We start from the raw sequence: 24,204 nt of genomic DNA, 5'->3' as shown, positions 1-24,204 counted from the left end.
GCGGTTGCAGTGAGACGCGGGAACGCGCTCCGAGTTGGCAACCCGGAATGGATCCGGAATGGATGGAGGGTTTGTCGGGTGTGCAGACACGGCGCGCGGGGCCCCTCTCTCCACCGCCAGAGTCCAAGAAGAGTTGACGTGAATATTTGTTTACTTTTGGTTGGGGTCGCCCCGCAGCAAACCAAACGGGAATTTGGGGGACCGGCCACGGGGGCACGTGCGTCGGGTTTCTTGTCCGTCTTGGGTTTCAGCTTTGTGACGAAAGCGCGGTACGCTTCGTTGTGGTACTACTGTGTAACTGTGTATTATATGCTGTGTTATGGTATCGTAAGGCTGTATGTCAAGGTAATGGAAGGTTCGAACTCGGGGGAATGTTACACAGTACGTACAGGTAGGTACCTCACCTTGACGGTACCTACCAGGTAACGAGCGTTATCCTGCTGGAACCAAAACAACCTCCGCCACCCGCCAGGCCGTTGGACTGTGCCCCGCTGCTTGGCAGCCATTGGCCAGGTTGTCAGCTTCGGGGGGCTTCCAGGTTGCGACAGCAGGGGTTCCCGATCCGTGGCATGGAGAACAGCCCCCCCCCCCTCCAGGGGCCGCCACTTGCACGCACCCGTCCATTCCCTGCATGAGGTGCGCTGGCGCTGGTGCCGCCCCCCCCCCCCCAAACGCTGACGTTCGCCTGAGAGAGCACAGGGCACTCACTGGGCGCTGAATGCACTGGGCTGATCTCGATAGCTCGGTCCCTTGAAACGCCATCCCATCTGGCGATTGTCAGGTTACCGACCTACATACTTCCACCCCGGCTTCCAGAAGCCTCGCCTCGCATCGATGCATTGGTGCCGGCCCGGAACCATTTCTCGACGCCACCCGGCCCTCTGGATGCTTTGACTGTACCGAGCACGAACCTCGAGGTACCGATGCTGATTTCGGGCTTGCCAACCCGCCCAAGCGCCCACCCAGCGACGTGAACCTTGACACATTGCGGCTAAAGCTACGTACGTCCCTACCTAACGACGTACCTCGGACCATTCGGAGAACGAGACCTGTCATCGCCGCTTCTCCCCCTTGTCAAAACACCCGCCTGCTCGATCCACGGGTTGCCGCGCTGATCGACCAACGGCCTTCCGAACGGCGCGGAACCCCATAGCGCCGATAGCCCACGGCGCATGACGGACTCATCTTTACGACCCCGCGATCGGATGCGCATCGTCCACCTCCGCCGCCGCAACCGCTGCCGCAACCGCCGCCGCGATTCGAGCCCGACGGTCGGGTCCCGAGGATGCCCGAGGCAATGATGCCATCGCGGACATCCTCGTCCAGCACGCTGCTGTCTGCCGCCCGAGACGCCAATGCCGCTTCTATCCGCCCCCGCAACCGCCGCCTCGTCAGCGGCTCCCAGGAGGATGACGTCGCATCGTTGTCGTCGGCCTCCGCCCGGAGCCGCTCTCCGGCCCGCGACAGATCCTCCCTGCCACAGGCCCGCATCGGCTCCGTCACGGGGAGGAACGACGTGGGGTCCGACGTCGTCCACGGCCACAGCGGCCCCCGGGGCAAGGGCGGCCTGGGGCTTCTCGACAGCTCGTGGACGTCCGGCTGGTCGGCCGTTCAGGAGCTGGCCTCGTCCCTGTTTGCGCCGGGCGGCTCTGGAAGCGGGGTTGCATCCGGCATCAGGGAGGGGCCCGGGACGCGAAGGCCGGGGAGGCAACCCGGCAGCAGGAATGGGAACCCCGCCGACGCGTGGGGTCCTGCTCCGCCCAACGAAGCAAGACCCCGTCCGGACGACATCGCGGCGGGGTCGCGGGCCGAACGGGAAGCCGCCTTGAGGGCGTTGCGGACGGCAAGCGTGTTGGAAAATCACCAAGGCCTTGGAGGGCCGGACGGCGGGCGGGCGCTCAAGAAGCGCAGCTCCGACGAGGGCCTGAGGGACACGGCCCAGACCCAAGAGCCGGAGGAGTACCTCGCCTACATCCACCACGTCCAACCTGCAGACACCTATGCCGGCATCGTGCTCAAGTACAGGTGCCGAGAGGACGCCTTTCGCAGGGCAAACGGCTTGTGGTCGCGGGATAACGTCCAGGTCCGCAAGTGGCTGGCCATCCCGGTGGACGCATGCGAGGTGAAGGGCCGTCCGTGCGATCCGCCTCCCGGGGCAAGCTCGTCGTCATCAGCACCGTTATCGTCGTTGTCGTCGTCGTCCTCCTCCTCCTCCTCCTCCTCCTCCTCCTCCTCATCATCATCTCACCCGTCCGAAGCGAACATCGATCCCTTCGGTCGCACCCTCCAAGCCAGGACCCCCTCAGCCACCAACGGGCACGGCAGCTTGGACCCGAACCCGTCCGATGGCGGCCTCACCGACAACGACAAGCCCTGGACTCACGTTCGGTGGGTATCCCTCGACTCGCACCCGACGCCGGTCGAGATCGCGCGCGTGCCGCGGAAAGCCCTCGGCTACTTCCCCCCGCGCCGGAAGAAAAGCGTGCATACGACATCCACCCTCTCTACTCCGCGGGTCTCCACCGACGCCCCTCACCCCTCAGCCTCCGACTCGACCGTCGAAAACAGCCCCCGAAGCACCTCCTCGCGCCGCCACAGCGCCCTGTCCGCGCGGGGCCGTGGCACCTCCTTCTCGACGAACCGTACCCGCCCCAGCAGCACCATCCTCCCCGCTGCTGCTGCTACTGCTACTACTACTGCTGCTGCTGCTGCTGCTGCTGCTGCTGCCGCTTCTGCTGCCGCCGCCGCCACCGCCGCCGCCGACAACGACGACAACGACGACCCCCGCCCGGTCTGGATGCGCCGTCCCGGCGGCGTCGGCTCGCTGGGCCGGCACGTGCGCGCCCCGGGACCCGAGCATGACTCGCTCAGCGCGTGGGCCCGCAAGCACCTGCCGGGGCTCAGCCTCGAGTCTCTTCCCTCCATGTCCGTCATGGGCTCCGAGACGGCCCGCTTCGGGTTCACGCCGCTGCTCGGCGACGACGACGTCGACCCGCAGGTGGCGGCCGCCATCGCCGAGAGCCCCTTCGCCGCCGACGGTCACGACATAACGGCGACCGCCCGCCAGAGCAACGGGCTCGACAAGGCCGCCGCGGCCATCGAGACGTGGCTGCGGGGCGCCATCGAGAAGGCCAAGCAGCAGGGCCCGCTGATCATGACGCCCATCCTGAGGCCTCAGACGGGGCATGGCGCGGGCGGGCTGAGGCTCATCCCGGGATTGGAAGGGGATCTGATCGAGCTGGAGGACACGCCGAGCGAGGACGGGAGGCACGACGCGCCGTCTTGGGACTCTGCCGGCCGGTCGGCGCCGGCGGAGCCCGGGCCGGGTGCCGCGGCGGGGTCGACGATCGCCTCGGGGAGGAGCGCCGGCCAGCTGCTTCGAGAGAGGGGAGGAGGCGGGTCGGATAAGAAGATGGATTAGAAACGGGAGAAATAGACGTCGGACGCGGCCGGTGTTGCTGTTGCGTGGTTCGGTGGCATATGCATGCCTTTGGCGGGGTGGAGAGTCTTGGATGCAAGTGGGTCGATTTTCGGTTCTCATGGGAGAGATTCTACGTTCCAAGTCCTACGCGGACGTAGCATTGCACTGCGGTGCGGGAATGGTTCTTGTTCTACAGATGGAGGGGATCACTTGAGCAAGTGTGGGCATCATCATCATCATCATCATCGTCATCGTCATCATAGGCATGGCCTGTATAGGCAGCACGGTACTGGACTAGAGAATTGCAGACTAGATTTGCGGACAGAGTCTTTGGACGTGCAATGAGCAGCAGACCGGCATAAGCACCATGGACCGTTCAAATGCTCGAGTTGGCACGTGGTGGTAGGTAAGGTAGCCTGGAGGTTGCGGTGGTGATGATGATTCGTTACGCTTGGGTACCTGAGGTACGGTACCGTACCTCTCTGAGCGAAGGCGCTGTACCTTGCTGTGTAATGAATTACGGTCGTTATGCAAGTGACGTGGTTTGGCGGAAGATGCTGGCCCTGGGCCATCCAATGATCGTACTGCGTAATACAGCAACAACCTGAGCCACAGAGCTCCGATAAGGAGTCTTATCGCCGCAATACCCCCCCCCCCCCCAGCGAACGGCGCGCGCGCGTCTTCGCATCTCTGTCCCGTTTCTTATTAGCAAACCACCGACCTATCCATCGATCCGCACCCCCGTCGAACGAGATGCGCCCTTCGGCGCAGCCAACGCCACCATGCCCATCTGCATCGAGTGCCGGCATCCCGTCAAGACGCTCTGGCGCGAGGGCGGCGGCGGCAAGTCGGGCGGCCACAACATCCGCCTGACCGTGTGCAAGAACTGCGGCCGCTTCTGCGACAAGTACGTCGAGCACGACTTTGTCGTCATGTTTATCGATCTCGTCTTGATCAAGCCGCAGGTGCGTGCCTTGGCCCCGTCCGGCAACTTGGCTTGGATACCGCGCGGGGTTCTTTGTTGCCGCCGCCGACGGCCAGGGAGGACTTGGCAACGAGGCAAAAGGGCTCGGGCTGATACGAGGGGGTTGCGGGCGTCTAGGTGTACAGGCACTTGCTGCATAACACGTTGATGAAGGACAAGGATGAGTTTGCGGTACGTTTTTTTTTTCTTTTGTTCTTTCGTATTCCCCCCTCCAAAAAAAAAGTTCACGAAAATGGGAAAACAATGCTGACATCGCCGCCACCAGCCCTCCATCATACGCCTCGGCATCCTTCTCCTGCTCTTCGACGTCTACCTCACCTGGGCCCGCATCGAGCGCGGCCAGTCCGCCTCCGTCCCCGACCCCGACTCCCCCGGCGTCTCCCATGCCAGCGCCAACTTTGGCCGGCTGGCTCAGCAGCCCATCGTCTTTCAATACATGTTCTTCCGTACGTTCCCCCCCCCCCCCCTCCTCCCTCCCGTGTCCTCTCTTTCCCATCCTGCCGGCCCACCGGCTCCTTCGCCGGCTCCGACTCTCCCGCTGACCCGGCCGCGTTCCTTCGCATCCCCACCCCTGCAGTCCTCCTCTGCACCCTCTCCACCATAGCCTTCCACGGCTCCATCCGCTTCCTCACCTCGTCCCGCCTCTCGCCCCTCGCCCTGCTCGGCATCCTGCCGCGCTACTCCCGCCCCAACTCGGTCTCGACCGCCCTGCTCGTCAGCTCCTCCACCAAGCTGTTCCCCATCCTCATGGTCATTTGGGAGTACGACGTGCCCGCCGCCGCGCGCTCCCTGGGGTGGGCCGTCGTGGCCAACAACGTCGAGGCCCTCAAGATCCTGCTGGACTGCGGCTACGGGACGGCGGCCCTGCTGGCCACGGCGGGGGCCGTCAGCCGGTGGGCCATGGGACGGGCGGTGCTCTGGGCGGCGGGGCTCGAGGGCGTGGATGCCGGCTCGGGCGCCACCGAGGTGGCCGAGGATGGGAGGGCTTTTATGGCGATGCTGGCGTACCTCAGAGACTGGGCGGGCCGGCTGGCCGTGGGTTAGAAACCGGCCGGCCAAGGCGGCGAGCGAGCGTCTTGACAGGGCTGGTTGCGCGTCATCGTTTTGTACTTGAAAGAGGTTTCCTGCCGCTTTGTTTGTTTGTTTGTTTTTGAACTGGCCCGTCGGTTGCCATGTTTGTGTCCGCGAGCAGAGCAGACAGTGAGAGAGAACATGCGTACGAGTGTGAACGATGCCCTCGCATTAAAGCCCCCGCCCCTGCCCATCCCCTCCCCCTCCCCCTTCCCGTCTTCCTTCTGCCCTCGTTGGGCCTGACCTATACTCTCGCAATGTTTGTACAGATCCCAAACCCGCCATTATGCGAACAGAATCCAAAACCCGTCAAAAAGCAGCACACGTCTTTCCCGCCTCCCAAAAACGCCGGTCCTCGTCCGTATGGAATGCCCACGGGTACCCAGTATGTATTATTCGTACAACAGCCGGGGGTAGTCATGGTTGCCCCCACCCCCCCCCCCCCCCCCCCCTCCTCTTCCCGTCCCGACCGCAAAGAGCAGGTGAAATACGTCTCGAGGCTTCAATGGTGAATGTACTCCTTGCGTAGGTCGGACCGCCTCGGTTCGATGAGCGGGTGCAGCTGGGACAGGAACGTGACGGCCCACATGATGTAGCAGCTGGCGATGGAGAGGATGATGGACGAGCGCCAGAGCCTGCGCGTTCGGGCAACGGCGGCCGGGTGTTAGTTCAGCAGCGTTCGAGCGGGATAGGAAACACGGGAGAGAGAAAAGAGAAAGAGAGACAAGAAAAAAAAAAAGGACGCACACTTGGTTCTCGCCCTTGGGCGCAAAGATCCACGCCGCCACGCACATGGCGACGACAATCACCAGCCCGATGATGACGCTCCAGCTGTGGTCATGCAAGCCCCAGGTTAGCCATCCAGCCCCGTCCGCGTCTTCCGCGAGGAAAGCCTCGAGACCCCCAAGGATCCCAGGTCGCAGCGTACCCGTTAGCCATTGCGATGAGTAGATCCGAATGCCGGCGTGAATTCAACGGACGGAGATGGTGCCGAGGCCTGTGTGGTTCGATCTCAATCGGCGAAGCGGTGGTGGTGTTGTTAGGTGATGCGGCCGGCAGCGTCGCTCTGGATGGAGTTGCGTTGCAACGAGCGGCTGTTGGAGGTTGGCTGCGCGTCGGAACGGGCGAAGGCCTGGTTGCCAAGGCTCGATTACATAATCTTGGGAAGGGGATCGTGGTTCAGAAACTCCACCGCTCACAGCGTGCTGTGCACTCCGTATTACGGCGTAACTGATGTAACAGGGCAACCAAGCACCGAGGGTCAGAGAACAACGTTCGTTTAAACGGTGGTCTAGGATATGAAGATTCTAGGATCTGCATCTGAGGGATCTTTATCTGAGGCGTGTTTTTTTTTTCTTTTTTTTTTTTTTTTTACTCAAGACCCGGAGTGGGCTCGTTCTCGTACTTCAACCCCGCCTTCGCCCTGACAGCTCCGTAGATGCTGGCAATGTCGCCCTTCTCCCCTTGGTGTTGCTTCACCTCTTCCAGGTGCGCCAATCCCACATCCAGATTTCCCATGTGCACGCCTGCGGCCTCCGCCAAACTAAGGGCGTGCCGGGCGTCCTTGATGGCAAGGTCGACCGGGAAGAGGGGGTAGTCCATGGTGTGATACTTGCCGGACAGGATGCGGTCCGCATAGGCCGCAAACGGACCCTGGAAGATGAGGTGGATGAAGTCGCGCACGTATTGCGTGCCGAGCCCGGCCTTCTCCGAGAGCACCAGGCCCTCCGAGATCTGCTCCACCATGTTGAGGATGAAGGTGTTGCCGATCACCTTGAGCTGGAGGGCCTTCTCATAGGGCAGGCCGCTCATGTTGATCTCGGCCTTGGCCATGACGCCCTGGAAGAAGGGCCGGGCCTTTTGGACCGAGGCCTCGGGCCCCGCCAGCACGCCGACGAGCTGGCCCAGCTCGCCCATGGCCGGCGCGCCAAACACAGGGGCCGCCACGAACTCGGCGCCGGCATCCACGAGCTTCTTGGAGACGCGCGCCGTCGTGTCGGGGTGGATGGTGGAGCATTCGACAAAGAGCTTGCCCTTGACGTCGGTCGAGCCGAGAAGGTCGTCCACGATGGCCTCCACGACGTCGTCCTTGGCGAGGATCGTGAAGATGACGTCGGCCTTGGCCACGCCGGCCGCCACCGAGTCGACCACCTCGACCCGCCCTTCTTCGAACTGGGTGCTGTACTCGACGGCTTTCTGCTTGGTGCGGTTGTAGACGAGCACGGGATGCTGGACGTCGGCCTTGTTGATGACGTTTTTGCACATGCCCTGCGCGCATCCCTGGTTAGCCACCGGGCTCTCGCCGACGCGGCAGAACAGCACCCACCCGACCCATGTTGCCCAGGCCGATCCAGAAGAGCTTGGGAGCCATGGCTTCGGAGGCGTGGGGAGGAGGTCCCGTAGGTCAAGATAGAAAATTCAAAAAAAGGCTCTTGAAGATGCTTGCAGGAGCCAGGAGCTTTGTTTTGCGAGGCACAGCGGCAGGGTTGCGCGATCGCTGGGCGATGAGGTTGGAGAGCAGACAGGTGTGGCGTTGGACATGTTCCTCCAGACAGGTCAAGCAGACAGCCCGGCTCTTCGAGGGACGCTTTTAATAGGCATGACTCGGGGCCCCGCGGGGAAACTCTTTCCCATGGTCGTTGACATGCCATGCAGAAAGGCTTACAAATAACCAGCAGGAGCAAGACATTCTGAACGAAGCAGCAGGAGTTGCTCGGATTGAGCAGATGCAACCGGGTTCTCACCACCGGTCATCACGGAAAAGAAGGGGTCCAGAAAGGTGGTGCGTGTATGATACTGCGTTATGTGCGTGCAGGCGCGTCTGCTGTGTATTAAACAACCGTCCTTCTGTATTACTCAGCGCTTTCACCAAGATGTACTGCGTACAGGGGAGAACCCGAACCCCTCGAAAGGTTATCCCGGAACCCCGCGGCGAGGTCAGGGGCTCGGCCGTCCAGGCGGTTGGCATCGGGAGGAGAAGGGGGGGGGGGCTCTTTCGGACTGCGGGGACTGGTCCCACCTCCTGACGACCTACTGTGTATAGTATGTCATGATCCTGGAACCTGGGAAACGTCTGCGGGGTTTTATCTTCCAGGCGTCGGCGGCATCCGTTTCGCATGGGGTGCCGTCGTGCCGTCGTGCCAGCTGCTCCCGGGGATTTTTTATCTGATAATCTGATTAACTATTTTCTTGGGCCAACAGGGGTCTTAGCCCTTTCTCCAGGTTTCCCCATCGACTCACCACCACCCGACCTCCTCCTGTTCCACCGCCAGCGGAGACATGTACACCGGCTTCCTCTGACAGCTTGTCGCTGGACGGGCCCTCAAAAAGGGACCCGGTAACACCCGCCCAGGAGGGAATTGCGTCCGACATCATCGCCAAACTGGAATCGCAACATGCTCGGCGGCCGAGGCGTCCGGGGTGCGTGCAAGAGAGCAACCTCGGCAACGCAGGTGAGAGCGCGCAATCGATGGTCGGCTTTCTATCGCGGCATCCCTAACGCCCTGGTAGTCTTTGGCGTTCCGACAAGGCAGCATCCAGCGCTTTTCTACGGCCGAGAATGGCGTCCGGTCGGGACGGTCGGGCGAGAAGCGCCCTCCCTCGGCCACCGAGGCAAAGCAGAAGAGAGAGTCGGACAGGGTGCGAAACCCCGACGTTCGGATGGCTCGGTCTGTGTTAACGCATCCGGCAGCAATTCCTGATCTCGGTGCTAGAGTCGTCCGCCACCAAGCGAGATGCCAAGACGTACCTCCAGACGTTTGGCTCCTGGGGCGCAGGGCCCAAAACGACGCCGCCCCCCGCCGCCGTCGTCAGCGACGAGCTTCGTGACCGCAGCGGCGCCCCCCCTTCCGTCCAGGGCCCGGAGGCTGCGTCGGTTGCGTCGGCTGCGTCGGCTGCGTCGGCGAGCGAGGTTCTCCACATCGCCATCGTCAAGGTCAGGCAGCCGCAGTCCTGGGACGACGACCTGCTTGACGGCGTTGCCAAAACCCTGACGCGGCTGCGAGATCTTGGCCTGCGAAGCATCCTTGTTCCCGACTGTGACCTGGATGACGGGGAAGCCGTCCACGCGCGTCAGGCCATCTTTCAGCAAACGGACCGCTTGATCCGAGCCATCAGCCGGCACAGCTCGCCCGGCGCGGAGCTGGTGTGCTCGGCCATCTGGAAGAACGGCAAGGCGCAGCATCGACTTCCCACGGCCGACTTCCCGGATCTCTTCGTCGGCTTCGGCAGCGGGTTGACAACGCCGCTGCGGCATGGCCACATTCTGGTTGTGCCTCCACGCGCGCTGTGCGATGAGACGCTGACGTATGCGCCGGTCAATGCCGACGGCGTCATCTATGCCCTGACCAGCTACTTCGCGGGTCTGCAGCTCGGCTCGCAGATGGCCCCGGAAGGCGAAGCGAGCCGGTCCGTCGAGCCGGGTCTTGCTCGCAACGCGCTGGTGGACCGGATTATCGTGATTGATCCGGCAGGCGGAATCCCCAGGGTGCGAGATGGGGACGGCGCACGAGTGTTTGTGAACCTGGAAGAGGAGTTCGACAAGCTGCACGCGGTTTTGGTCTCCCGAGGACAGTCTGACGCGCGGAAGGGCACGGCAGGCAGCACCAAGGCCAGGCATGCAGAGAACCTCAAGCTTGTGAAAAGCACCCTGGCCATCCTCCCGTCGACGTCTTCGGCCATCATCACCAGCCCAGCCGAGGCTGCCAACCGGCGGGCGCCACCCGATCAGATCCATGAGACCAGCGTTGGCCAGTTCTTGGGCGGAGTCAAGACCAGGAGGTGGCATAACCCTCTGATCCACAACCTCATCACCGACCGCCCAATCTACTCAGCTTCGCTCCCCATCGGCCGCATCAAGTCCAGCGCCAGTGGCGGCGATCACGCGCTGGCACGTCTGCCAACCACGACGCTGGCCAAGAAGGGCCTGCCGGTCACCATCTTCCCGGATCCGCGCAACGGTCCTTGGACGCCCCCGAAACCCGGCGCCCCGCGTCTCCGTCTGACCGATACGTGCATTGACCTGCCGCGGCTCGTCCACCTCATCAACGACTCGTTCAACCGCCAGCTGGACGTCGAGCACTATCTGCGCCGGGTCGAGAACGACCTCGCCGGGATCATCATCGCGGGCGAGTACGAGGGCGGGGCGATCCTGACGTGGGAGCGCCCCTCCGGCATGGACGCGGAGACGGCATACGCCACCCGTCGCCTGGTCCCCTACCTGGACAAGTTCGCCGTGCTCAAGCGGAGCCAGGGAGCCGGCGGCGTGGCGGATATCGTATTTAACGCCATGGTGCGCGACTGCTTCCCGGACGGCGTCTGCTGGAGGAGCAGGAAGAACAATCCGGTCAACAAGTGGTATTTTGAGCGTTCATGCGGCGTGAAGAAGTTGCCCGACAGCAACTGGGCCATGTTTTGGACGACGCCCGAGGCGGCGGAGAGCGAGCAGATCATGGGAGACTACGAGGACGTGTGCAGGAATATTCAGCCGTCTTGGGCGGATACGAAGCCGGCGGATTAGAGTTGGACGATAGGGTGAGAGGCCGGGGCGGAGGAAGGGGGGGGGGGATGCCCAGCGTTGTTGTACCTGCATGATCAACCTCCAGGGTTTGATCTATAAGAAATTTGCTTGAAGAATGGCTAAGCTAAGCTCCCGGAGTTGACGGGATGATAACGTCTTGACCGCTGCTGTCCCGCATCTTCTTTCCCCTGGGAAGATAATTGTCGGCTTCTATGCATTTACATAGTAGATGGGTGTGGACACAGGCACCGTTCTGGAAGCCCGTCCGTTACCGTAATTTACGTTCGCGTACTGTTTGTAACATTCGCGGCGTTTCAGCCTACCCCTCCATACTTTACAGGGGAACTAGATCTACAGCGTCACCTGCAGGGCTGCCTTGGCAATCCCAAACACATCGCATCCGAAACGGAAATCTTTCCAGGTCGACATCGCATCGCGCTGGTCGACTTGTTGTGCCGACACGACCGAGAGCGACCCCAGCAACTCCCTCACAGCCACGATGGACGGCTTCAACTTCAAGGGCCTCCAGAAGAGCCTCACGTGCGGAAACCCCGATGATTGTACCGCCGCGAGGCCGGATGACTGACTTGGGCACCTTTGTAGCTCTCTGGGCGGCCAAATCACCCCCTTTGCCACGCGCACCTTTCAGTACACCAAGGAGCAGCTTGGCCAGGTCGATGACAAGGTTCGCATTCCTCCCCTTGGGAGCCTGGCGATTTGACACCAAGGCGGCTGACAACGCCGGGCGGCGACGACAGACCCAGCTCCCCCCGGATTACATCGACCTCGAGAAGCGCGTCGATGCGCTCAAGGCGGTGCACCAGAAGATGCTGGCCGTGACGTGAGCCTTTTTGTTTTCTTTTACCTTCCCGAGCAGCCAGCGCTGCGCATCGGCCGTCCGCTGACGCTTACGTCTCGCTCCACGCCAACAGCTCGCAGTACTCGCACGAGTCCTACGACTACCCGCCCAACATCAAGGAGACCTTCCAGGACCTGGGCCGCACCGTCAGCGAGCGCGTCAGCCTGCTGTCGAGCGCGACGACCCCCGCCGAGGCCCAGGCGGCCCTGACGGCTCCGTCCACCGCCAAGCCGCAGCCCAAGACGTTCCACCACGCCATGGCCCGCGCCGCCCTCTCCGGCAGCCAGACCCTGCACCAGCAGCACACGGGCGCCGGGGAGGACCCCCTGGCGACCGCCCTCGAGAAGTACGCGCTGGCGCTCGAGCGCGTGGGCGAGGCCCGCCTGGCCCAGGACGCCCAGATCCAGAGCCGCTTCCTGGCCGGGTGGACGACGACGCTCAACACCAACATCTCGTTTGCGACCCGCGCCAGGAAGGCGGTGGAGAAGGCCCGCCTGACGCTGGATGCCGTCAAGGCCCGCGTCAAGGGCACCACCTGGAAGCTGCCCGGCGCTTCGTCGGCCCGCGCCGATCACCACGTCGACGAGGAGCTGAGCCCCGAGGCCCAGGAGGAGATCGAGAAGGCCGAGGACGAGTTTGTCACCCAGACCGAGGAGGCCGTCGGCGTCATGAAGAATGTAGGGTTTTTCCCCCCCCCCCCCCCTCCGCTCCCGACATATTCTCAACCACCCTTTCCTGGATCCAGCTTGCTAACCCATCCCCCCTTTTTTTTTTCCTTTTCCAGGTCCTCGAGTCCCCCGAGCCCCTGCGCAACCTGGCCGAGCTGGTGGCCGCGCAGATCGAGTTCCACAAGAAGGCGCACGAGATTCTCTGCGAGCTGGCTCCCATCATCGACGGGCTGCAGGTCGAACAGGAGGCAAGTCGTGCCGCGGCCTACTCCTTGTAGTTGTTGCTGTTGTTGCTTTCCTACACAGAAACAGACCCCCTCCCCCTCGGAAAAGAAATGAAGAGGGTTGTCTTGTTCCTTGCTGACACTCTGCCCCGCACCCATTGAACAGGCGAGCTACCGCAAGAGCAGGGAGAGCGCTTCGTAGGCGACCGCCGCCGCGCGAGAAATGCTTGGGGGTCCGGGTGAAATGGTGTGTCTACCTAGAGCGGCGTGCTTGCCAATGGTCAGCCGTGGGATACGAACTTGAGAGGTTTCAATGGGAATTGGGTTTCCCTCGAGGCTGGTCGGTTTTATCTGGCGCTCGTCCTGCTGGTTGTTCTCGTTCGGATTATACATCTCTTCGTGTCTTGTCTCGCGGGCCTTTGTTTCGGGTTGGTGCGGTTGCCGATCCGTTCTTCTACTGCGCTGCCACCATTTCGCTTCCTTGGCCGCCACGGCGAGTTTCAAACCCTATTCCCCATCGTACAAAGACGCCGGGCCTCGCACGACCTTGCACCATCCGCCGTCGCCTCACTCGGACTCTGGACCGCTTCTGTGCCGCTTGCATGTCATGGTCCCGGGCAAGTAGAATGCCTGCTTTTCAGCCAAATCCTAGGTACCTTGGTGAGGGTGGCACGATCATCGCCGATGGCGATCCCGGCAGCGCTGGCCGCCAAAGCGTTGAGGCGGACGACGACGAGGCTGGCGCTCGGCTGCGCATTCACAATCCCGGCTTCATCGCCCTATCCTCCAAGGGCGTGTGGCTCAGTTGGTAGAGCGTTCGCTTAGCATGGGTTAAACACCGATGCGAAAGGTCCTGGGTTCGATTCCCAGCTCGTCCACAACTTATCTTTTGCTCCTTGGGAGCATCCGTTCGTTTTGCGTGCCATGCACGATCGCGAGGGCTGTTGTGAAAAGAGGGTTTGGGGAGGTGTTTTTTTTCCTCCTGCCTTACTAACTTCAGGAGGTTTTTTGGCCTGATGATCCTGATATTAAGCTCCTTTTGTGTCTTGAGGTAGGCTGTCTGTTCCAAGTACTACTGCGTAAGGTGCCTAACCTAGCGAAGCTTGTGCGAACTCGGGAGCGGGCCTGACCGCCCGCCAGATTGGGTCGGGCGCCCCACTATTGACAGACCGGGCCGCCAAATGGTTGCACGCTGCGCTGAGCATCCATCCCTGTCTGCAGCTTGAGGTCATCCTTGTCGCGCCGCCCGCTGCTGCTGCTGCTGCTGCTGCTGCAGGGCAACCTGAGCTTGCATCCCACGTATTCAGCCTTCTGGTCAACGACAACTGCACCCAGCCCGGCGGCCGGCGCGAACAGAAACCGATCACGACATTGCGGCGCGCTGAGACTCGGGCATCGATCGACCTATACCCCCCCTTTCGCAAGATGGTACGAGCGCTCTCGCCCCCAGCCCAACCCTCCCCGGCTCGTTGACTCGACGAACGTTGGCTGACGCCCCATCTTCCTACCCAGCTGCCCCTCGGGCTCCTCACGGCCGCCCAAGGCCACCCGATGATGGTCGAGCTCAAGAACGGCGAGACGCTCAACGGCCATCTCGTTCTGTGCGACACGTGGATGAACCTGACGCTGCGCGAGGTGGTGCAGACAAGTCCGGTCGGTGTTTTCGCCCCTTGCCCCGGTTTGCGCGCGCGCAGGCTCCGCGTCGACTTTGGTTGCGGATGGCGATACGCGCGCCGTCGCTCCAGCTGGTTTGTCAAGCGGGCCAAAGCTGACCTGGAGGATCTGAACGCAGGAGGGCGACAAGTTTATGCGCTTGAAAGAGGCGTACGTCAAGGGGAACAACGTAGGTCGTCTTTCTTACGCGGCGCGACAGGGAGCCGGGCTGACGGAGGATGATAGATCAAATATCTGCAAATCTCGGAGGAGGTTCTCGACATCGTCAAGGAGCAGCAGAGCCAACAACAAGCCTCCTACCGCGGCGGCCGCGGCGGATCATCGAGGGGAGATCATGGTGGCCGGGGCGGAGATCGCGGGGGACGTGGTGGGAGAGGGAGGGGAGGCGCTCGTGGCGGGAGGGGAAGGGGGTCATGAGGTGGATGGGGGCTATAGCTCCAGGGTCCCAAATACGACGATGGCTATACGGCAATTTTTTTTTCTCTCCGGCTTCAAGGCCTGCAAGGCGTTTTGCCCCGTGATGGATCCCGTTTGCTGGTGGTATTTTTCTCCGGCGTCCAAAGACGCAGAGAGCTGACACATGTGAATTGGACTGTGCAGTCGGAGACGGGGTCGCTGCCAACATCAGACAGGCGCAGCTTGGGGGGGGGGGGGGCGAGTCACGGAGCATGTTAGGGGGCAGTGCTCTGCGAGTCGGACTTCCATCACATCATGCACTCTCTCAGGGCGTCTAGCATAGGCATCACGTGACATGAGCGTTCCCCGTCGGGGGGTTGACAAGGGTCGAACTGCCGCCCCACGCCCACCGCCTTTTTTTGGTCCGGCAGAATCGAAACCTTCATGCGATGAGGAAACCATGTTGAGGACAGAGGATCACAATGACTTCATCTTGATCCTCGATCTCACCCGAGCGAGCGCTAACGCCCACCAAGGCATCATTTGACGGGGGAAAATAGCAATCGCTCTCCGCCATGAGTCCTTGACGAGGGTGTCTATTTTCGTCTTTTTTTTTTTTTTTTCACGCCATCACTCCCGTCCTTCGACTTACCCATAGCATGGCCAAACACACATCTGTCGATGCGCTGACGCGTGCCCTGTGTCCGTCTATTGACGCCAGCGTTTTGGCCAAGCCGTTCTCCTGGCCGTTGGCATCGGTTCCCCGCCGTCAATTCTGCACTTGCATTCGGAGAAGCAGGCTTGATGGAAACCGTTCTGCGGGCTTCACCATCTCGGGAAGGGGTGTTGGGTTGGCAGGACGGCCGCCATCTACAACATGCGCTGCGTCACCACGCTTTCTCGGGCCAGAGCTAGCCGGCCCCTCCTTTGCTCAGCAGACACGGGCATATAGGGACCCTTCCAAGGCGGCGAAGCTTCGGAAATGGCTAGAGGGCCAGGAAGAAAAGAAGGAGCAGAAACGGGACAAGGGGAAGAAGTCCTCGAGTTCCTCATCAGAAGGTGGGGAGGAAGGGACGGCATCGGAGCAGGAAAAGCTCAAGGAGCTGTACAAGACCTGCATACCTTGGATCAAGGCCGTTCCGGGCAACCTGCGGGTGGACACCCTCTACGAAGCCTTGGAGCGCCTTCGCCTCAGAGCGCCAGAAGCCGCCAAGGTTCGAGAGGTTGTCTCGTATCTTGTCAGGCGTCGCAGCCGGCCTCCAGACATGAGGCTTTACGAGACGATGGTCTTGGTCAACCTAGACACCACGACGGGCTCGGCCAGCGAGCTGGCAGGCATGTACAAGGAGATGAGGACCGAGGGCATCAAGCCGTCGCCGGCGTGGTACCATGACGCCCTGCGGGTACGTCCACGCCGCGGCCAAGCGTTTGTGGGAAACAGGGCTTGCTGACTCCGGACACCGCAGCTGCTCGCCATCCACCCGGACTACCTCATGCGGACAACGCTCCTGGAGAGGATGAAGGAAGACGGGGTCGAGCTGACCAAATCAGGCCGCTGGAACGTCGCTTTGGGCTTGCTGCGCGACGGCCAGAACGAGATGGCGCTCGACTGCTGGGCCGACATGGTCAAGGACAAGATCATGATCCCTCCCTGGCTGGCCCAGACCTTCATCTTCGTCATGGTCCTTCGGGGCTTCCTCGACGAAGCCGTCGACCTGTGCGCCCAGGCGCTCGAATCCAAGCTCATCGACCGCACAGCCCAGTTCCGGCCGCTGTGGACCTACCTCCTGGACGAGTTCAGCCGGGCCTTCCACTACCAAGGCACCAAGTACATCTGGGACGAGATGGTGGTCCAGGCCAAAGCGCTCGGCCCTTCGGACGGCGTCGTCGTCAACGTGCTCAACACGGCCGCCCGGCACGGCGACCCTGCCCTCGCCACGTCCGCCATCGAGCTCCTCGCCTCGCGCGACATCAAGCTCGGCCCGCACCACTACGAGCCCCTGCTCGAGAGCTACGTCCACGCGGGCCGCCTGGCCGACGCCTTCCGCGTGCTCGGCATCATGCGCGACGCGGGCTTGCAGCCGGACAGGGCGAGCACGCGCGCCATCTACCTGGCGCTGAAGGAGGCGCCGGAGCGGGTCGAGGAGGCGGTCCGCGTGCTCGGGGAGCTGGGCCCTGTGCCGCCGGTATCGGCCGCGGCGGTGAACGTGGTGCTCGAGGCGGCGGCCAAGGCAAGCGAGGGCGACATGGCGCGCACCCTGGATGTCTACAAGCGGCTGTGCGAGGGATGCGGCGCCGTGCCCAACGAGCACACGTTTGGCCTGCTGCTCGCCGAGTGCCAGGGGAGCGAGCCGGCCGTGTTTTTGCTCCACGAGATGGACCGGTACTCGGTGCGGCCGTCCCACCCGATCCTGGACAACCTGATCCGGTGCTTCGCGGTGGATGGGAACCTGAGCGTGGCGCTGGCGTACATTGACGAGCTGGGCCAGCTGTTGTCGTCGTCGTCGTCGGCGGCGGATGCAGGGTTGTGGATCAGCCAGCGGACTCTGAAGGCTGTTTTGCGCAGGTGCTATGACGAGAAGCACCCTGATATGTGGAAGCTGTTGGAGGAGGCGAAGAGGAGGGGGATGGAGGTGGGAGATTGGGCGGCGGAGGCTGCTTGATTGTGGGGGGGGGGGGCACGATGGTGTGTGCCTGTTGTCTTCCTTGAGTGGTTTGTGACATCTGCCTCTTGAGATGATGTGAAAGGCATCCGATACCTATGCTTGGGTCTGGAATCCTTGGGGGAGTGAGACTAGGTACCTTGCCCTAGTGTTGCCTGCATGCCCGTCTTCATCTCATCTTCAGATGGTTCCAGCTTGTCCGGCCGGCGGCTGTGCAACAAGGACCTGCCGGTCACTAACTTGTCGCGGTTAGCGTCATGCAATCCCACGCGTTCCCGTCTTGGCTTCTCCGGGCTTCCCCCCATTCGACGTTTGGTGAATCATCGGGCGCTTCTGTCAAATGCACATGGCAGAGGTGCGGGATCGAAGATCAAGCCGCTGTTTCGAGTGCACGCTGCATTGGATTCTTTGACACTATCCGGTGGCCGAAGCCCTCGGTTCCATCCGTCAACCCCATCAGATGCTAGATGGGTACTGTTCTTGTTCTGTCGGGTGTACACTTTTCGAGGCCCGAACGGACTTACAGTGGTACACAGTGCCGTACCTAGCGTGCCTCAGGGACCTGTCCTCGGGGCCCATTCATTACAAAGCGCCTGAACCCTGTGCTCGCCGACAGTCCCACTCGATCCGTCGATCTTCCGTCGAGGGGCGAACGAGTTCCTGCGCTTTTTGACTCGCTGACCATGTCCATCCCTCCAGCTCCTCCTCGAGCCGATCCCGTGACGCCGTGCATCCCGTCGGTCGCATGAGAGAGCTATCGCACGCGGCTTGCCACCAGGGACTACCGCCTCCTGGACCGGTCGTTGAAAAAGCAGCCTGACCTTCCCGTCTTCCCGTTCGAGGCCCTTTGCTGGGATTTTGATCGGGTCATCTTCCACTGGAACCCCCACCCACACAAGACCGCGTCAACACCAGGGTGCGACCCTGCTCTCTTCTTGAAGACTTGGAACGGGACGGAACCGTTGGACGCAATCGGACACATCGCTTTCGGACTGTTTCGGCTCATTGGCCCGCCCAATCCCCTAATCGCAAGGCGGCCGCATTCACGTCGCCTCTGTCACACGAGCACCGCGAGAGCGACTGAGACACGGCCTGCGGCATTTCACAACCTCGCATCCACCTGGGGCTGCCAGGCCACGACGCACGACGGCGCTTGCAGCCCTGCGACATCTGAGGCTGCATCGGCTCCCCAGCGGCGACCTCGCAAAACACTGCCAGAGGTTGGCACATCCAGTCGTCCGAGCTGGTCGGAGCCTCCCGGAGCTCGGCCTCCTGCCCTGTGGCAAGTGGCACGCGACAGGCAGGGCAACGGGCGGCCTCGGAGCGCTGGAAAGGGCCTAGGAAGCCGGGGGTTTGCCTCTTTTTCTCCGGATCCCACATCCGGTGACAGGTGGGTCCGGATCCCCTTCGGCTGTGCCCGCTCCACCGCGAGGAGGGAAAAAAGCCAAGCACAACCACGCCCCCCCCCCCCCCCCGCCCCCTCTCTCACCCCACCCCCCACTCGAATCCATCCATCCATCCATTCGACCCCGTCCATTCGACCTTTCGGTCCACGGTATTCTGGGACGCTATTATCAGTCCCCGCACCCCGTCGCTGTACGCCATACCTTACAAGTACCGACGTTGCCTGAACCTCGACCACCCCAGGCAGGATCTGATTGTGAGGAGAGGGGGGTGAACCTTGCCTTTCATAGACCTGGGCGTTCCATCTTCAACAACAAAATCCCCCCTCCCCGCGCGCCGGATTTGACCCAAGCCGTGGGGCCTCGATGCACAAATCCCATCTGGCCGCGCCTTGAACTTATCACCTCCATACGGTGGATACGGTATAGTACGGTACCGTACGACGCGGGTGGCCCTCGACGTTTGACCTTCCTCGAGGGCTCGCTGCCTCCATCGTCGGCCGAGCGTCTACCGCTCTCAGACTGCCTGGCATGTCCGGGCTCGAGGCTCCCCGGGGGCCGCTGCACCCGAGCGCTCAGGATGTCGCCGGCTACAGCGCCCATGCGGATCCAGGCCCGCCACCCTCCAGCCAGCCGTCCACCAAGAAGAAGTCGCGGCGCGGCGACGACCCCTCCAACCAGAAGCGGCGCTGCGTGAGCACGGCGTGCATCGCCTGCCGGAAGAGAAAGTCCAAGTGCGACGGCGCCGAGCCCAGCTGTGCTGCCTGCGCCAGCGTCTACGGCACCGAGTGCGTCTATGACCCCAACTCGGACCACCGCCGCAAGGGCGTGTACCGCGAGAAGACGGACAGCATGAAGGCCCGCAGCTCGACCCTCCAGATCCTCATCGAGGCCATCCTCAACGCGGCCGAGGAAGACGTCCCGGCCATCGTCAAGAAGATCCGCACCTGCGACAGCCTCGACGCCGTCGCCGAGTCCATCCTCAAGAACGAGGGCGCCGGCGACGGGGAGATCCCGGGGGGTGGCGCCGGCGACGACGACGACGCCGGCCTCGCCGCCGACCAGCCCCTCGAGGGCGAGCAGGAGCTGGCCCGCAAGATGGGCGAGCTCCGCCTCGAGAACGGCTCCGTCCGGTACATCGGCGGCACCTCGCACCTGATTTACACCGAGGGCAACGCGGTCGTCTCGTCCGCCGCCGCCGCCGCCGAAGAGCTCGAGCCCGAGGACCACGCCCTGCTCGAGGACCCCATCACCAGCTGGACCGGGGTCACCAAGGACAAGCAGCTCATCGCCCACCTCATGAACATGTACTTCAACTGGCACTATCCCTACTTTGTCACCCTCTCCAAGTCGCTCTTTTTCCGCGACTACCTCAGGGGCAAGCCGCGGCGGGTGCGGCCCAGCACCACCCTCTTTTGCTCCTCGCTGCTGGTCAACGCCATGCTCGCCTTGGGATGCCACTTCACCAGCGTGCCCGGCGCCTTCGCCGTGCCCGGAGACAGCCGGACCAAGGGCGATCACTTCTTCGCCGAGGCCAAGCGCCTCATCGTGGAGAACGACGAGTACGCCAAGCCCAGGCTCACCACCGTCCAGGCCCTCGCGCTCATGTCGGTCCGCGAGGCCGGCTGCGGCCGCGAGGCCAACGGCTGGGTCTACAGCGGCATGAGCTTCCGCATGGCCCAAGACATCGGCATCAACCTGCACCTCGGCGGGGTCGCCCGGGACAAGGACCCGCTCGACGAGCAGGAGGTGGACGCCCGGAGGGTCACCTTTTGGGGCTGCTTCCTCTTCGACAAGTGCTGGTCCAACTACCTCGGCCGGCTGCCCCAGCTGCCCAAAAACACGTACAACGTGCCCAAGTACGACGTTTTCCCGGACGAGGACGCCGCCCCCTGGTCCCCGTACACCGACTCGGGCTTCGACCGCGCCCTCGAGCAGCCGTCGCGCATCCGCGCCGCCGGTCTGCACCTGAGCAAGCTCTGCGAGATCAGCAGCGACCTTCTGCTCTTCTTTTACCACCCCAACCACATCAACCGCTCCACCGGCAAGAGCATCGAGCTCAAGAAGCTGAGCGAGCTTCACCGCCGCCTCGAGGACTGGAAGAAGGAGCTGCCCGCCGAGTTTGATCCCAAGGATGGCCAGCTACCGCACGTGATCCTGATGCAGTACGTTGCCTGCATGCCGCAAGCGAACCCGAGGAAGACGGTTCGAGGCTGACCCATACTGTCGCAGCATGTTCTTCCATTTGCAATACATCCACCTGTTCAAGGCCTTTCTCAAGTACACGCCCGAGACGTCGCCGCTTCCGGCCCACGTCTCGCCGTGGCGCGTGTGCGGCGCCAACGCCGGCGCCATCTCCAAGCTCATGCGGCTGTACAAGAAGATGTACAACCTGCGCCAGATCTGCAACATTGCGGTCTACATGGTCCAGACGGCTTGCACGATCCACATTCTAAACCTGCCCGAAAAGACGGCTCGCCGCGACATCATCCACGGCGTCAAGCACCTCGAGGAAATCGCCGAGGACTGGCTGTGCGCCAGGCGCGCCCTGAGCACGTTGAGCGTGCTCTCTCGCAAGTGGAACATCGAGCTGCCCGAGGAAGCCGCCCTGGTCTTGCAGCGGACCGACGAAAAGTACGGCACCGTGAACATCGCAGACGTCCCGTCCCCTCAACGGCCGGCGTCGTCCTCGGCCGCGGCGGCCGCGGCGGCGAGCTGCTCGCCGCCGCCGCCGCCGCCGCAACCCTACCTGGTCTCGCCGTCCGCCGGAGGGGAGAGCATCTACCCGTACGCCAGCGCGCCGCAGCCCATGAGCATCGACATGCCGACAACGGCTACGTCGTCGGATCTTGCGAGCTCCATGGCGGCATCCGGGGCCCCTCCGGCCGTGCAGGGCATGAACAGCGGGGCGTCCAGCCAGGCCCAAAGCCCGGCCCACCTGCAACAGCAGTCCATCGCCACCACCTCCGCCCCCGTCGTGGTCTTAACCGACCCTGGCACGGGAATTACCCCGTGGGCCATCTCGCCGGCAACCCGCACCATGCCGAGCTTCATGCAAGCGTACGCACCCCTTCATGCCCAGGCGCACACCCCCGCCGTGACAACAGCGCAGACGCCGAGCCCAGCGCCGCCACCGCCACCGCCGCTCGTCGGCGGCCCGCTTCATCGCCATCACCACCAGCACCAGCACCAGACACCCCAGGCCGCCAAGACCCCCAGCTCCCTGTACGCCATTGACGGCCAAGACTGGTACCTCAAGGACGGAGTCAACTGGCAGCAGAACTTCCAGGCCTGGGGCGTCGGCGCGAGCTCCGCCGCTTCCGCAGCGTCTACCCCCGCCCCCTCCAACGCAACAAGCGCCGGCTTGGGCAGGGCCCTCTCGACGGCTTCGTCAGGGTCAGGGACCGGATTGGGTGACCCGTCGAGCATGTACATGTTCCGTGGGGTTGAGCTGGGCGACATGGATGGATCAGGGTTTGAGGCGTTGGGGTTGGTAAGCTTGGATCATTTGTCGGGGTTGGACTGAGCGGCTGCTCCCATCCCCCGTGTGCTTTCTTGTCAGCTCAGGCTCCTTGCTCCTTGGTTTGGTTCGTTTGGGTTGGGAGTGCGGTGTTATTTTTGCTTTCTTTTGGAGGGGACGAAAAGGGCTTCTTTTTGGGTTTTCTCGGTGCTCGGTGGAAAAGAACTGGGTAATGTATATATAGGACCTACAGTCTGGGCGCTGGTTCTAGATGGGTAACGTGAGCATGTTTGGTCGTTGGGTTGGATAGTCACGCGAGAGAGCGTGGGTGTCGGAGGCTTGGAAACGGATCGGCTACTCACTCGCAACGTATCTCTGGGAGTCTGCAGGGTAAGATACTACTGCCATTGTTGTGGTGGCGTGGAGTGTCGGAGAGATGATAATATATGTGTATACGCATATTACGTGCTCACTCTTGGAGCAGTGTTGTGTGTCTTTTGTTGTCCAAGGTATCGTAGGCACCACATACCACCCTTCCTCCAGCGAGCCAGGCCGGGAGTCCAATGAACACCCATTTCCTCCTTCCTGCCTCGGGTACTCTACAAGGCGTCCCCGCGCCTCGATTCCGGCTCCCATACCGGCCGGCCCTGTCTTAATGCCCCGCCCGTGTTCTAGAGATGTGCACGGCCCCGATCACCGCTCCCCAAGCTACTCCCTCCCCGCGGCTTCTTTTCCTTGCTTCTCCTCGAGCGTCATCTTTTCCAAGATGCCGCGATACACCCCCGCCTCGGCCTCCATCTCGTCCATGCTCCGCGGCAGCCGGTCCGCGTCCTCGATGCGCGGGAACCCGCCCCCCGGCCGGGGCCGTTCCGACGGGAGCGCTTGGCCTGAGCCGTCCGCCCGATCAGGAACCGTGCGCTGTCGCGACGGCGGGCGCAGGCGTTCCCGATCCCACAGCGCGCCGCCCACGTTGCCCTCCTCGCTCGCCATGCCCTCGTACACGGCGTCGGAGGGCGTGCTGGCGGGCTTGGCCGTGGTGCCGCGGATGCGGGGGATGACGTGCACATGGCTGCGGGGTGGCCCCTTGGTTTTTAGCAGCCCCTTCTTTCTTGGGGATGGATGGCAAGACGGCGCGCGCCCCCCCCCCCCCCCGGGGTAAGGGGGGGAGAGAGAGACGGGACTTACACGTGCGGCACCGTCTGCCCGGCCTCGGCTCCGTCCTGGACCGCGATGTTGAACGACCCGTCCAGCACGTTCCCTCCTCCTTCGTGGCCCTGCCAGTCTTGCCAGCGGGGCGGGTCCGCCGTGGCGCCGGCGCCGGCGTCGGCGTCGGAAGAGGTCGGATCCCCAAAGTAGTACCGCGCCAGCATGTGCTGGACGCGCTGGACGGCGGTGAACAGATCGGCCACCTCGGGGGGAGAAAGGTCCGTCAGGCGGCGGTGCGGACGGCGCGTGCAGACCAGCACGTGGCCTGGCAGGAGGGGCTTCAGGTTGACGAGGGCGAAGGAGTGCGCCGTGGTGAGGAAGACCTGGGTTGCATGGTCAGTCAGTCAGTCTGTCTGTCTGTCTGCGGTGCTCTTCTGCTTCATCACGCACGCTGTTGGATGGCATACCTGGGTCGTCACGTCAAAGGGTCCAAACAAGATGCGCTCTCCCCGGCCCGGCGGGCTGGGAACGGCGGAAGAGGGTGTTGCGGTGCTCATTCTGACCAGCGGGTGAGCTATCCCAAGCTTCTGCGACCGTCGAGGGCGTATTATCGGGGAAGCAAGCGCGATAGGGCGGGCGAGTCGGGTAGCGTGGAAGCGAGAGCAAGCCCGGGAACTCATGCGCAGCGGCTTCGACATGAACGGGCCTGCTTGGGC

General features: G+C 62.9%; 10 protein-coding genes and 1 non-coding gene across 11 annotated transcripts; 8 read left to right on the top strand and 3 right to left on the bottom strand.

Annotated features, from left to right (window-relative positions):
- Positions 1-1,285: 1,285 nt before the first annotated feature.
- On the top strand, positions 1,286-3,421 carry VTJ83DRAFT_4906 (uncharacterized protein; the record flags this gene model as incomplete). Its single annotated transcript, XM_071011447.1, has 1 exon — positions 1,286-3,421. The coding sequence occupies one exon, from the start codon at positions 1,286-1,288 to the stop codon at positions 3,419-3,421; it is 2,136 nt and encodes a 711-aa protein (XP_070866356.1).
- Positions 3,422-4,203: 782 nt separating this feature from the next.
- Positions 4,204-5,450, top strand: VTJ83DRAFT_4905 (uncharacterized protein; the record flags this gene model as incomplete). The annotated part of the gene is made up of 4 exons (XM_071011446.1): positions 4,204-4,386; positions 4,524-4,577; positions 4,672-4,852; positions 4,984-5,450. 4 exons carry the CDS (start codon positions 4,204-4,206, stop codon positions 5,448-5,450), a joined length of 885 nt encoding a protein of 294 aa, XP_070866355.1.
- Positions 5,451-5,979: 529 nt separating this feature from the next.
- VTJ83DRAFT_4904 (uncharacterized protein) lies at positions 5,980-6,416 on the bottom strand (the record flags this gene model as incomplete). The annotated part of the gene is made up of 3 exons (XM_071011445.1): positions 5,980-6,112; positions 6,225-6,308; positions 6,406-6,416. 3 exons carry the CDS (start codon positions 6,414-6,416, stop codon positions 5,980-5,982), a joined length of 228 nt encoding a protein of 75 aa, XP_070866354.1.
- Positions 6,417-6,848: 432 nt separating this feature from the next.
- VTJ83DRAFT_4903 (uncharacterized protein) lies at positions 6,849-7,848 on the bottom strand (the record flags this gene model as incomplete). Its single annotated transcript, XM_071011444.1, has 2 exons — positions 6,849-7,745; positions 7,804-7,848. 2 exons carry the CDS (start codon positions 7,846-7,848, stop codon positions 6,849-6,851), a joined length of 942 nt encoding a protein of 313 aa, XP_070866353.1.
- A 1,024-nt stretch (positions 7,849-8,872) lies between these two features.
- VTJ83DRAFT_4902 (uncharacterized protein) lies at positions 8,873-10,995 on the top strand (the record flags this gene model as incomplete). The annotated part of the gene is made up of 3 exons (XM_071011443.1): positions 8,873-8,929; positions 8,988-9,116; positions 9,169-10,995. 3 exons carry the CDS (start codon positions 8,873-8,875, stop codon positions 10,993-10,995), a joined length of 2,013 nt encoding a protein of 670 aa, XP_070866352.1.
- A 499-nt stretch (positions 10,996-11,494) lies between these two features.
- Positions 11,495-12,948, top strand: VTJ83DRAFT_4901 (uncharacterized protein; the record flags this gene model as incomplete). The annotated part of the gene is made up of 6 exons (XM_071011442.1): positions 11,495-11,535; positions 11,599-11,680; positions 11,754-11,836; positions 11,928-12,531; positions 12,639-12,770; positions 12,913-12,948. 6 exons carry the CDS (start codon positions 11,495-11,497, stop codon positions 12,946-12,948), a joined length of 978 nt encoding a protein of 325 aa, XP_070866351.1.
- Positions 12,949-13,536: 588 nt separating this feature from the next.
- On the top strand, positions 13,537-13,624 carry VTJ83DRAFT_t97. The gene has a single exon. It is a non-coding gene; the product is annotated as a tRNA-Ala (tRNA).
- Positions 13,625-14,171: 547 nt separating this feature from the next.
- VTJ83DRAFT_4900 (uncharacterized protein) lies at positions 14,172-14,837 on the top strand (the record flags this gene model as incomplete). Its single annotated transcript, XM_071011441.1, has 4 exons — positions 14,172-14,174; positions 14,259-14,399; positions 14,539-14,589; positions 14,646-14,837. 4 exons carry the CDS (start codon positions 14,172-14,174, stop codon positions 14,835-14,837), a joined length of 387 nt encoding a protein of 128 aa, XP_070866350.1.
- Positions 14,838-15,475: 638 nt separating this feature from the next.
- On the top strand, positions 15,476-17,479 carry VTJ83DRAFT_4899 (uncharacterized protein; the record flags this gene model as incomplete). The annotated part of the gene is made up of 2 exons (XM_071011438.1): positions 15,476-16,219; positions 16,283-17,479. The coding sequence occupies 2 exons, from the start codon at positions 15,476-15,478 to the stop codon at positions 17,477-17,479; spliced, it is 1,941 nt and encodes a 646-aa protein (XP_070866349.1).
- A 1,934-nt stretch (positions 17,480-19,413) lies between these two features.
- On the top strand, positions 19,414-22,408 carry VTJ83DRAFT_4898 (uncharacterized protein; the record flags this gene model as incomplete). The annotated part of the gene is made up of 2 exons (XM_071011437.1): positions 19,414-21,047; positions 21,115-22,408. The coding sequence occupies 2 exons, from the start codon at positions 19,414-19,416 to the stop codon at positions 22,406-22,408; spliced, it is 2,928 nt and encodes a 975-aa protein (XP_070866348.1).
- Positions 22,409-23,050: 642 nt separating this feature from the next.
- Positions 23,051-24,186, bottom strand: VTJ83DRAFT_4897 (uncharacterized protein; the record flags this gene model as incomplete). The annotated part of the gene is made up of 3 exons (XM_071011436.1): positions 23,051-23,411; positions 23,528-23,871; positions 23,956-24,186. 3 exons carry the CDS (start codon positions 24,184-24,186, stop codon positions 23,051-23,053), a joined length of 936 nt encoding a protein of 311 aa, XP_070866347.1.
- Positions 24,187-24,204: the final 18 nt, after the last annotated feature.

The sequence above is a fragment of the Remersonia thermophila genome, chromosome 4, assembly GCF_042764415.1.
Source record: "Remersonia thermophila strain ATCC 22073 chromosome 4, whole genome shotgun sequence".
NCBI classification, from domain to species: Eukaryota; Fungi; Ascomycota; class Sordariomycetes; order Sordariales; family Chaetomiaceae; genus Remersonia; species Remersonia thermophila.
This window is presented reverse-complemented; position numbering and strand designations above follow the sequence as displayed.